At 37.3% G+C, this 13458-nt stretch overlaps 1 protein-coding gene across 2 annotated transcripts in view; it reads left to right on the top strand.

Annotated features, from left to right (window-relative positions):
* Positions 1 to 11237, top strand: part of NMNAT3 (nicotinamide nucleotide adenylyltransferase 3) — a 132950-nt gene extending 121713 nt beyond the window's left edge. For both annotated transcript variants that reach the window (XM_027845235.1, XM_027845236.1), the window contains exons 4-5: positions 4168 to 4277; positions 10704 to 11237. In XM_027845235.1, coding sequence (XP_027701036.1) covers positions 4168 to 4277; positions 10704 to 11044 — 451 coding nt within the window. In that variant the 3' untranslated portion in view covers positions 11045 to 11237. The remainder of the gene's footprint in view (positions 1 to 4167; positions 4278 to 10703) is intronic.
* The last annotated feature ends 2221 nt before the right edge of the window (positions 11238 to 13458 follow it).

The raw sequence follows: 13458 nt of genomic DNA, 5'->3' as shown, positions 1-13458 counted from the left end.
CATTTTATAGGTAAGGCAGTTACACTACTTCTACACCTCTTGTAGTATATGTATAGAAGGCATGAATTATTTTTAAAAGAAGCCATCCATTGGTCTAAAAAAAAACTCGTACTAAAAATTATCGAGGAGGTCAATTTGTGTATAACATCTATATATATATATATATAGATTGTTTTGTAAGAATGAGTCATATACAGAAGGTTGTTGTCCTTCATTCTTGAAGAGGACCAAAATGACATCACTACATTGAGGTCAAGGTACAGTGTGTCCGACTGTGGCTGATCAGACCAATACAAGCTCGGAAGGTTCTACCCCAGATCTGTCACAAATAGTCCGTATGAACACTTGGAACAGAGATGTCTCTAAATTTACACATCTCGTGTTTCTTTTGAGCTACTGAAATTCTGTTCTGCTTTTGGAGCACAGCCTTCTTTGATGCAAGCCATGCCAGTGTCTCCCATGTCTCAAAATAGATTCCAGAGTTCTTCAGAGACCTTGAGAGTGTCCTTGTATTGCTTCTTCTGAAGCAATGTGATGGTATATAAGTCCAGCTCCCCTTCCAAATAACAAGCAATATAAAATGAAGACATAGTAAATATCCTTCAGAAACCATAAAGCAACAAAGACAGTAATCAATAAAGAAATATGAACAAAAGCCAAAGAATAAAATGAATAAATGATTGAAAAGAGTTATTAAGCCCTTACTGTATGCCAGGAAATGTGCTCAATACTAGGAATACAAATACAAAAGTGTGACCATTCCTTCCCTTGAGGACCTTCCCTTCTAAGATGGAGAGATAACACATAAAGGGTAGTGATGGCCAAGGAAGTTATGGCCTAGGAAGTCACAAGGATGAGGAGTTAATTCATTGGGCAGCCAATTGAAATGTCTTTTCTTGACCAAAAAAAAAAAAAAAAGATAGTATTGATTTGATTGCTGCACTTGGGATAGAAGGTAGAAAAACAGAGGGGAAGTAGCAAGATGTCCCAGGTAGATGGCTCAATATGACCTCAGAAGGGTCACCAGGAGTGACCTGATATAGTTGACTATATCAATGGGCAGGTTCAGTTCATACGTGCTCACCAGTCAAGAAAGCTCTGCCCCAGGATAAGAATTCAGAAGCTGAATGGATTAATGCCCCCTTCAACGGGGGATGTGATTTCTAAAAGCCTGGTCTTAGAACTACAATTCCCAGTGGGGAGATATGGGGCAGTAGCAGAGAAAATGGCAAGATGGCATAGAATAATGATATCTAGATTAGTGAGTGAGTTAATGTCATAGAAACAGTTAAAATTATATTAAAGAAAATGATAAGAGTGAGGCAACATACCAAAAAGATGGAATGCGGCTAAAGCAATCCTTGGAGGAAAAAATATATATCTTAAAAAGTTACATTAAAAATAGAAAAAGAAAGGAATTAGTAATTGGGCATGTAATTTTTAAAAATGGAAAATGAATAAATTAACCCCCACCACAAAAAAAAAACCCAAGCAAAAAGGAAACAGAAACAAAATTAAAACAGAAAAGACTTGTGACCTGATAAACAAAAAAAGAACATTTTTAAACTAACAAAATTGATAAGCTATTAGAATTTTTAAAGGGAATATGAGACAAAATTGCCAAAATAAAAAAACAAAGCAGGTGAATTGATGATGACTAGAAAGGAAATAAGGAAGATTCTTAGAAACTTCTATACCCAAGCATATGTCATCAAAACCAAGTTTATAAAGAAAATGGATAAATACCTACAAAAGTACCAAATAGCTAAATAACCAAAAACATCCCTAATATTGACACAAATTTTACATAAAACATTAGTGAAAAAAGCTATAGCAGTTTATCTACCCCCCCAAAAAAAATTCTTTCAGACCAAAGTGGATGTCTGCCATATGTACAAGAATGATTCACCGTTAGGAAAACATTTACTTTAATTTTATATATGTATGTATCTGTATGTGTGTTTGTTTATATTTATATGTATGTATATATGAAAAACATGATTGTGTCAATAGATGTAATATAATATAAATTAGATGCAAATAAAATGCAATGCTCATTTATGTTAAAGAACAATAGGAGTGAAAGAGCCTTCTCTCTGTTGAAAATCAACCACAGGGGGAGCAGCTAGATGGCACAGTGGATAGAGCACCAGCCCTGGAGTCAGGAGGACCTGAGTTCAAATCTGGTCTCAGACACTTACTAGCTCTGTGACCCTGGGCAAGTCTCCAGTTGCCCAAAAAAAAAAAGAGAGAGAGTTGAAATAACTTTCACACAGTGGGCAAAAGTGGACTATGATTACGTCTGCTACATTTTTAGCTGTTTCCACCCAACATTATTGAACCCAGACTTTGTTATTTTTTTAATCCAAATTTCCCTGGTAATTATCTAAGAAAATTAATCACTTTTTATCATTTAATGTGATTTTCCCTGTGAACCTACAAGATAAAGTCTGCAAAAGCACTGCTATTAATCATTGCCAAATTGATGGGTCAAATTATATTGAAATGTAGCTTTAATTTGCATTTCTCTGTATGATTACTGATAGTTTGAGTTTTTTCTTTGAAAATTGTTTCTTTATATCCTTTGGTCAGTTACTTATTGGGAAAAGAATCTTAGTCTAATACATTTGTGTCAATTCCCAATGGATTTTGGATGCCAGGATTTTAAAAGAGATGTCAGATATAATTTTTTTCAACCCATAATTTTTCTTATTATTATTATAGCTGAATAAGACTTTCCTTACAACACCCCTGTAAGAAAGGGAGTAAAAGTGTTATCCATTTTCCAGATGTGTAAACTGAAACTCAGAAAAGGGAAAAAATTCACCTCATGGTAGGTGTTAGAGTCAGAATTTGGACCAGGTCTTCTGACTTAAAGTCCAGTTGTTTTACCTGGTTTTTTTCTTGTAGTATCCTGCTGGCATATAACATTTTAGAAAACTAGTTTGATTGACTAAAACAACTGAACAACAAAAGAGCATCTTAAGTGCTAGGAGAGGTAAATAGTTGGAAAGTTAAACAGGGAAGGCTCCCTTAGAGGTTTTGAATCATGAGATAAACCTTAAAAGAAGCATCATTTAGGATAGGAAAATTGAGCATGATTTCTGTGAGAACTGTATAAGAAAAAGGACACTATTGTCACCTAAGCCATCTGGGAGTCTGGAATCATTCATCAATTAACAAGCATTTATTAAACACCTACTGTATGTTTGGCACTGTGCTTGGTGCTAGGGATATACATACATTTATCTGATACCTTGGAATACCCCCACTAACCCCATTCCCACCCCAACCTTACTTGTCTCATCCTCAGCCTAATCCCACTCCTCATCAGCAGAACCTCATAAGCCCTGCCTATCTGACTGACTCCTCACCCTTCCCACATCCCACAAATCTCTCACTTCTTTTTCACAGTCTCCATCCCTGTGGAGCCCTTGAGCTAGGCCACCTGCCACTATCAGTGTCACTGAGCAGTCTTTCCCCTAAGCTACTTGCAGTAGATGAGGATAAGAGAACCCTCATTCCTGCTATTAATATTGTAATGGGTCCAGAGTATGAATACTGTATTTCTGACATCTCAGGCTGAGATACTGAACACATTTTCTCATGGACACATTGTTATGTATGGTGATTCAAGTTCTGGCATATGTTTAGTACTGTAGTTAAGGTACATTTTGGGTTAAATATGTGTTTTTATAAACTGCTAGCCTGGAAAGCTAGCCCCCTATGTAATAAGGGAAAGATGCCTTCAAAATGCCAAGAAACAAACTAACAATTTTTTAAAAAATACAACCCATTCATCAATTGAAAGTTGCCTGTATTTGATTTTTCTTAAATCCAGGAATGTCTGCATTTTCTTTGGCAATCTGCATCTATTTGAGAAGTCTTTGTAATGGGTGTGTGCTCCTAGAGAAATAAAGAATATTCAACAACTATTTTTTTAAATAGAAAGACTTGGAACATTCTGTATCGTTTTAATTTATTTCTAACAGATCTCAACAATAGATGATGAATATAATGTATTCATGAATTACTTCATTCAAAGCTGAAATAAGTAAAGTCAAATGGTGGTTTTTGAAATCTGAAAATGCAAAGTCATCCCTTTATGTATCTGTGATGATTAGCTCATATAGAAACTTTTTTTTCTTTTTTTTGTAAAAAATACAGACACCACTACAGTGAATTGCTCAGATCCTTACCCAGGAGAAAAGAGGCCACCAGCTCCAGAGCAGAGTCAGAAATACCTACTGAGGGTATTGCCACTCCAGCACATACAGGTTTGTGATTATTATAAATAGCACTTTTTTTCTTAAATGAAGAAAATGCTATAAAACAAAGATTAGAAGCATAAAATGTTTGAGAGGCCAGGTGATGCAGTGAATGTGAATAGAGGAGACCTGGGTATAAATCCTAGTACCAATACCAGCCAGCCAAATGACCTTTGGCAAATCATTTTACCATTCTCCATTGCCTCAGTTTCCACATATGTCAAAGGTATAAAAAGTTTCCTACCCACCCACAAGGTTATTGTGCTGATCACATGATTAGATCTGGAAGGTCATCAAAATCAAACCCACTTACCCCCACCCTATCCCCATTTTACAGATAAGATAACTGAGGCTTAGAAAAGCAATATACCAGGCCCATGGTCACATAAGTGTCAGAGACTGGATTCTCCTGACTGTAAGCCCAGTGACCTTGTAACTTCTCACACTCTGATGGAGTAGGGTGGCCCCTAGTCATTGTGGTTTGGAGTTGTCAGCTGAAAGAAAGCAGTAGCATTTGTAGCTGTTACCTAGTTGTTAGTCTGGGGTGGTGATAGTGGTGGTGATGGTTGTTGTTGCTTTAAAAATCCCTGGACTGAAAATCCTTTATTGGAAATAAAATATGACTGTGATTTTAAACAGTGAAAGTATGCATTAAAGGGACTGGCCCTTTAAAATAAAGTTGGTTCACCAGATGCTGAAACGTTTTGAAATTTTAAACACAAATTTGAATGATGGTGGTATCACATATGTGGGTTTTTCTTGTCCCTGTTAATCCCTATGGTTTTTGCAGTGTTTACAAAGTATGATGTAAGTCTCACATGGTGCAGTTGGGGACGCATTCTGATAAGACAGTCCTCCCAAAAGGAAGGCGGTCTCACCTCTGACCCTTATTATCTGGGTGACCCTGGGTAAGACATTTAAATCTCCCTGAGCCTCAGTTTCTTCATCTGTGAAATAAGAGGATTGGATTAGATGACCTCTGAGGTCCTTTTTAATTCTAGACCTAGACCTATGATCTGTAAGACCTATTTTAAATACCCTTTCATACTGGCTGTATTGTATCTTTCCAGGTTTATTAAACATTACTCCCCTTCATATAGCCTTTGATACAACCAAAGTGGCCTTTCTGATTTTTCTCTTGCATGACAATACATCTCTTGCTTCTGTATTTGTGCATAGACTGACTCCTGTGCTACAATAACACCCCCACTTCAGCCCCCACTTAGAATCCTTAGAAATCAGCTCAAAAGCCATCTTTTCCATGAGTACTTTCTTGATTCCCCACCCCCCATGCTGCTCATTCTTCTTTCAAAAAATTATGTAGTATTTATTTTGTGTGTACATATATGTCTGCATGGTATCCCCAATGGAATGTGATCTTCAAAGTGAGAACTGTTGTCATTTGGGGAGAGCTTCTCATGTACGCCCTATGCCCGAATATGCAACCCCAGAGATTCCTTAGATGTAATTCAGTATCGGTGAGCCTAAAAGACTTTCAGTGGGCTAGCATTCTTCCCATTTGGTGCTTAAGTCTCTAAATGGCTTTTCTGACTGTCTCTTCACTCCCTCCCAAAAGACTGGATTTTCTTAAAAAGGGAAAAGGTAATCTGGCCCACTCAGCTTTTCAGTTGTTACCTACAATAAAAGGTATTGATTGGATTTTTGTTGAGTCACTTCTAGCTCTAAACCTAAAATATTCTGATCCTAAAAGTACAAGGTAATGAGAAATATTATATATTTCTGTTTTTCAGACATAAAAATTAAGAGTCTTGAGCATTCTTTTCCAACATGGTTTTAAAAATAATAGTAATTAATAATAATAGAATGCCTTAAAATTTGCAAAGCATTTTACACATATTATCATTTGCTCCTCAAAGCAACACTTTTAGAAAATTTCTAGAAAACTTCTAAGGCCACTAAATAACCAAGACAACATTAAAGGCCTTTTTCTTACCGTTTTAATTTCATGTAGCCAAAAGAAATTTTCATCAAGTGAAAAATAGGGATTATTAATGTAGCATAATTTGGCTTCTGTGAAGTTACATATGTATATATATATAAAATAGGTATTCCTTTTTAAACCCTATTAAATGCATGAAGTATTCTGTTGTTCAGTTCATTCAATAAATATTTCTTTAGCCCCTATCATATGCAAAGTACTGTTCAGGGCTCTAAGGTAGATACAAATGAGACTAAATCCAATTCCCTGACTTCAAAGAGCTTGCAGTCGAGTAGGAAAGAGAAGACATCTCCACAAATAGGGTAGAATATGAAAGTGTAAAGATACAAAATGCTATGGTAATTTAGAGAAGAGAGAGATTATTGTGGGGAATGTAGAATAATGTTATAATGAAAGCAACATTTTTCTTTTTATCTACCAATGAGTATGCTGTCACGAAATCTCAGAGTTTGAAATGGACTTTAAAGGCCATATGATTTAAGGCCAAAAGGGACCTTAATGATCTCCTCGTCCAGCCTTTTTAGTTTACAAAGGATGGACTTTTGACTCAGTGAGCTGAACTGATTTGCCCAATATCACCCAGGTGGTAAATGGTGGTTAGTTGTTGTCCAAAGAGGACCAAAATGGTAAATGGTAAAGCTGGTATCTAGATCCATGTTCTCTGACTCCAAACCTGATGCTCTTAAATTATGAATCTCCTTTATGATATTCCATGTCCAGTGGTCATCCTGCCTCTAACATTTCCAATTAGAGCTAATGCACTACTTCCAGAGTCAGTGGACTTGTTCTATTACTGCTCTCATAGTTAGAAAGTTTTTCCTTATATAGAGTTGAAAGCTCCCACCTCTTAGGTTCTGCCCATTGATCCTCATTCTACCCTGTGGGACCAAGCAGAACCAGCTTAATCTCTCTTCCCTATGAATGTAGCATATTAGTTTCTGCAGCTTCATTTTCCTGCTGCCAGAAAAGTATTTCTCCCATCATTTCTGTGATTTGCTGCCCTCCTTAGACTCACTTACATATTCTTGTTCATCTCTGAACTCTGTTCTACTTTAGCTTGTGAAGCTTCTAGATTGATGGTATCTTAAGTCCCTTCACTGTCCCCCTTGATTCTTATGTATGATTCTCTAAAGCATGTGTTCACCTCTTTGGTTGCTTTGCTGAATTCAGTTTCATGTACTAGATGGTATTTCCTTTCCTTTTTACAGATAGAAACACTTGATCTTCTTTCATTTTAAATCGAATATGCTGTATTTCAAGGCTCTGAATCACCTTACATGAATGACTTCTTTGTCGATTTTCAAATTATCCTCTTTGTCTCTGTCTCTGTCTCTCTCTCTCACTCTCTCACTCTGTCTCTCTCTATCTCTCTGTCTCTCTCTGTCTCTGTCTCTCTCTCCCTTCCCTTCCTTTCTTCCCTCTCTCCCTTCCTCCCCCCCATGTCCCTGCTCTCACCTGACTTCATCTAGTAGAAGCCTCTCCTAATTAAGCTTTGCACTTTCAAGGATCCAGTCACATCCTGTGGGCTGCTGGTGGTTGTTGCTCCTTTGGCTAACCCCTTCTCCTTCTCTGCATGACACCACCAAGGTTTATAATTCACTTCTGCGACCATTATTGATTTGGGGCCACCAATCAAAACGAATGAAAAAAATGGTACAGCTTCTTTGGCACAGACTGGAGTGTTTTGTGCTCATTTGAATTGTAGCCCAGACAGAAGCCCACGGGCTTTAGGACCATTATCCATTGAGGATGCAGCCTTTCATTGTTGTTATTTAGTGAACTGCCAGAGAACACTGAGGACATTATATTTGTTTCACTTTATTGCCTTTAGGACAAGTTATATTGGTTGTCTTTTTGCAACACCAGCAATTCGTCCTCTTTGAGCTTGGAAAGCAGAAGCTACTCAGTCTGGAGAATTTCATAGGAAATATTTGAATTCCTTTGTTAGGATGGATGATGGTTTCGCCCAGAGCTGAAATCTGAAGCAGGCTTGACTGCTAGAGGCAATCTTTTGTAATGTGCTATTTGCCATGGTGGAACAGGAAGGACCGTCACTGCTAACGGGAGCATTGATGTGATACTGGGCACTCTTTTACCCTATAGGAGATATGTTTGGGATACATTCCCTTTTATTTTCATCATTAACTTAATCGAATAATACCCAGGCCTAAGGTGCTGAAAACTCAGTTCCCAAAACATCAGCTTCAGATTAGAAGGAAGTATCCTCTTTTTGGTGGGTAGGGAAGAATTATACAAGAAGAAAGAAAGTGACTTCCCCAGAGTCACATGCATCAGAAGAATTAAATATGAATTGTCTGAACACTCTGCTACCTAACTCTTAATCCATCTAGAAATTACCTGAATATTTTAAAAACTAAAGGTTAGAGAGTCTGCATATATAGGTAAAGGGGTTAGAAAGCAGTAGCTGATGGTCCAACATCAGAATTAGATAATGTTTTTATCAGTGAAAAGAAGATGCATAATCATGTGCTTCACCACTGCACCTAAGACTACGGAGCCTTTCCATCTGATGTGTACCCTCTTCTATGTGTTGTCTCCTCCTATTAGAATATGAGTTGCTGGAGAGAAGGGACAGTCTAGCTTTTCTATTTGTATCCCTAGTGTTTAGCACAATGCTTTGCATCTATTAAGTGCTTAATAAATGCATTTTTGGTTAATTCATTCATGAAGGATGTTACAATGTAGCCTTGGGCCCAAAGGCCTCATTGTCCCACATAGGAAAATACTAGTAAATAGGATAATATCTTTCATCTCACAATCAGAATTCATATAAATATACAAATCATCCCCCAGAGTTTACAACAAACATCTCTCTTTTTACAATGGCAAGAAAGTAAAACTGGTAAATTTGGATTAGTGAGTCACAGAATTGGAAGGGGGTTTGTGCATTATGTAATGTAATTCCATCTCTTTGTAGATGAGGAGACCAAAGCTCAGAGACATGATGTGACTTGCTAATTAGTGGCAGACCTAGGGCTTGAATCTCAAGTCAGGACTATTTCCAATATAACTCTCATCAGCACATGTTTGTTGATTGCTGAAAGGCCAGTCTGAAATAGTGAAAAGTATGAATTATAGACTAACATCATTGTATTACTTTCAAGTTGAGTACATATAAAAGAACTAACCAAATGTATAAGTAGAGGTCATGCCTTAATGAAAAGATAAGAATCATTAGTAATTAATCCATTCATGATAGATAAATGATTCTGCTAAAGCTTTTGCATAGTTCCCCCTATTAACTAAGTTAAACTTCTCCCTCATAATGTTTTTACATCCTTACAGAACTTTTCACTAACACAGATGGTACAAAAGTAGCCGCCTACTTAAGCTGTGTCCAAATTACCACAGATGCTAAATTAGCAAGCTTTTTTGGTGAGGCTTTAAAGGATGCTAGGAATGCATGTCCATTTTTTGAACTAGGTCTTTCCCACCACCTCCCACCCCCAGCATGTGCAATAGTATCTATGAAGCTGCAACTTCCTTTTAGTTACATTGGAATAAAAAGTGCAATGTTCTGAGGATGGAATTATTTTATGAAGGAAGGAAAAGACTAATTCGCTTTTAAAATGAATTTTAAAAGATAAATTTATTCTATCATATTTATTTTTATACTTCACAATATTGCAAACAAAAGGAAACTGAGTTATGCTAAGATAACGGCTTACCCCACTGTGCTTCCAAAGACTATGTGGTTAAAGTGCATATACTAAACAAGTGTCAACACAACAAACTCCAAGGAATTGCCCAGATTCTTTGGTTCTGTTGGAATTTCATTGTGTAGAATAATGTTTGGAAAAAATGGGCTATGATTGAGGCTGAGAGAGATTTTTGTCATTATGATATTTCTTGTGATACAATTGAGCCTATAAATGTAGATTATCCTTGATTTTTAATAGGAAGATGTGGCACAGAGTGAAATGCCGGTACTACTTTGGACCACAGCTATTTGTCTTATGTTGCAAATGCTGACTTTGGCTTCCTCCCTCAAAGTTTCCAGACCAGTTTACCTGGACTTTTCCTTCACATTTATCTTACTTTCAAAAGTATTTGTATCCTTTTCTATCCCCTTCCCCTCATCATTAAAATTTAAGCTCAGTGAGATCCCTGGAAAAATAGAATAGTGTCTTGCACCTAGTAGGATCTTAATAAACATTTGTTGGATGAAACTGAATTTAGCTACAAAACTATAATCAGAGATTCTCTCCCTTACATTATTACATATTACTTCCAAGTATTAAATGAGAATCTAACTAACTAAACTTGTGTGTAGTACAGCTCTAGGTCTGTTTGTATTTTCTATTTGTTTTTTAAAGCATAAACACTAAAACATTTGGGTACCTTCCATATTCCAAAGGGAAAAAAATGAAATAATAAAATTTTCCAAATAAATGTGATATCATCTTTAAAACAATCCCTCTGTAACTTCACAGTGAACCTCCTTGTTTTTTCAGCTGCTCCTGAGTTAAAGCTGCTCTGTGGTTCGGATGTCCTGAAGACATTTCAAACCCCCAACCTCTGGAAAGATGAACACATCCAAGAAATAGTTGAAAAGTTTGGCTTGGTGTGTGTTACCAGGGCTGGCCATGACCCAAAACAATATATCTCTGAATCAGCCATTTTAACTCGCTATCAACATAATATACATCTAGTCAAGAATGTGGTACAGAGTGATTTGAGTGCCACGGCCATAAGACAAGCCTTGTGCCGAGGACAGAGTGTGAAGTATCTGCTTCCAGACTCAGTCATTTCCTACATTGAGGACCATAACCTCTACCTGGAAGAGAGCAAATAGACAGAATTAAAGGAATGGGATGCTTCTTGGAAGCTATAGGCCAGCTTGACTTATGGGATGCAGGAGGGGATGCAGGAGATGTGGTGGATTGAGTGCACAACCCATTATCAAGTTCTCTGAATGCTCCATGTCTGTCCAGAACTTCTCCTACCACCAAAAAAAAAAAATCACATTTTATTGGGGCACATTTCCTGCAAATATAGGAAACATTTCCTGTAGGAAAAAATTATTAAGTTATGAAGGAAAAAGTGTGTTACAAAAGTTACTCCATTGCAAGTTGATAGATTATGAAAAAAAGAAAACCTTCCAAGGCCACAATGTTAAGAAGTTTGTTGAGGTTTAAATTTGGCTTCCACTGTTATTAGGAGCTTTCAGCGTTTGAATAAAAAGTTTTGGTTTTTTGTAAGTATGGCAAAGTGTTCCCTGCTTATTATGTCTTTAAGCACAATATCCTCTTCTGTATTGGAGATATTTGACAGGATACTAATTATTTTACAGTGGATTTAGTAAGCTTTGTTTTGAAAAGAATAGGACTAATTGAGCAATATCATAACGGGAAGTTCTGTAGTGACAAGTGTGGACTCATTGGCTGTGTACTTAGCATTTTCCTAAGCAGTATTGGATATTCCACAGAGAACCATTTAAGAAGAATTCATTTCTGTTCCGTATTAATAAAAGTAAAAATTAAGCTATTTTCTAAGCAAATGTTTTCACATATTTTAATATAATAAATATTTTTAATACTATTCTAGCAGGAAATATGATATTCCTGACTGCAATTGTCAGTGCCATTATTTTTCAGGTTTCTTAAAAAAAAAAAAGTTGATTCACTTCATTTTAACAGTATCTTGTGAGTGTTCCATGTCTTCATGTTGGCAAACATAAAGAATAAAATGACATCAGAAAGTCCTAATGAATTGTTATGTATTTTTTCTTTTTTTGTATTGTTATGAATAGCGTACCTGAGGTTGCTTTTATTGGCCATGCAGAGATACAGCCTATGTGCCGGTAGAACTTGAATGAGCTGAATCCCTCGTCGTGGGTACCAAAGAGCCAGCAAAAAACCCTGTCCTATTTCTGAATGTGATAGGAATGTTTTATAATTTGAGCCACTGCTGGTGCTTTTATTCTTTTTCTTTCCACAAGGGAACCTATTAACATGTGTTCGTTCTACTCCTGGTTTGTTAAGAGACTTTCATTGGAATTGGTTTACATTTTCATACTTGCTGAGGAATTTCTGGTTCAACCAATGAGCCTGCATAACATGCAGAGGAAAGTTGCTCTTAGAAAAGCATAGCCTAGTGATTCCATGTTCTTACACAAATTCAGAAGGCATTATTTCAGCCTGGTTTTTCATCCAATCCACAAAATCTTCTCATCCTGCTAGCTCATTATTGCCCAGACTGAGGTGCAAGGAGATTGTTGACCCTGATCACCCACCCTCATTCAGGGGCTGGTCTCCAGGCTACTGAGCTACATTCAGCAGTACCAGCCCATCCCCCTCTCAGTATCACGGCATAGTAAAAAGAGAGTTGAAGTTTTAAGTTAGAGGATCTGGATTTGACTTCTAGCTCTGCAGTGTCCTACCTTTGTAACTATTGACAAGTCACTTTTCCTGCCTCAGTTTCCTCTTCTATTTAAAACCCTTGGGTCTCCTGACCTGAAAGGCCTAGGTGCTTTTTAGAGAATTCTCACTTCTTTGTTTCTTTTTTGTTGTTCAATCATTTCTGAAACTCTTCGTGACCCCATCTGGGGTGGGGTTTTCTTGGCAAAGAAACTGGTTTGCCATTTCCTTCTCCAGCTCATTTTTACAGATGAGGAAATTGAGCCCAACAGACTTGCCCAGAGTCACACAGCTAGTAAGTGTCAGGTCTTCCTGACTCCAGGCCCAGAGCTCTATTCACTGTACCACCTAGCTGCCTCTTTACCAATGCTCCACTCTGAGGCCTTTTTGCCTGCCATGGTTTTTACCATGTGAAATCAATCACTGCTCCAATTTATTCCTTTCCATCCCAAGTAAATGGTTCTCTGCATGTTGGCAAACTCGTTGCAGGCCCCTCCCTGTTCTCTGTTGTTTTGAAACTTTTTACAAGAAGTCCAACAGGTTCTGCCTCAAAAAGGTCTCTCGAGGTATTGTAACATTAATAATAATAATAACTGGTATTTATATAGTGCTTTAAGGTTTTAAGTATTTTGTACTGATTACCTCATTCACCTGAGGACAACCCTGTTCAATAGCTACTATAGGTATTATTATCCCATTTTACTCCACCCTCTTGTTTCCTCTGACTGGAGGGCTGGAGGGTAGAGCACTATACTCCCTCCAAAGCCTTCCTTTATAGAGGACTGAGCCTTCCTAGTAACTGTTCTCCATCAGCAGCTTCTTGGCTTCCACTCCACAGGACATGTCCCCA

Source organism: Vombatus ursinus, unplaced genomic scaffold, assembly GCF_900497805.2.
Source record: "Vombatus ursinus unplaced genomic scaffold, bare-nosed wombat genome assembly UNPS02014959.1, whole genome shotgun sequence".
NCBI lineage: Eukaryota > Metazoa > Chordata > Mammalia > Diprotodontia > Vombatidae > Vombatus > Vombatus ursinus.
Note: the sequence above shows the minus strand (reverse complement) of the source record. Positions and strands in the feature narration are given on the sequence as shown.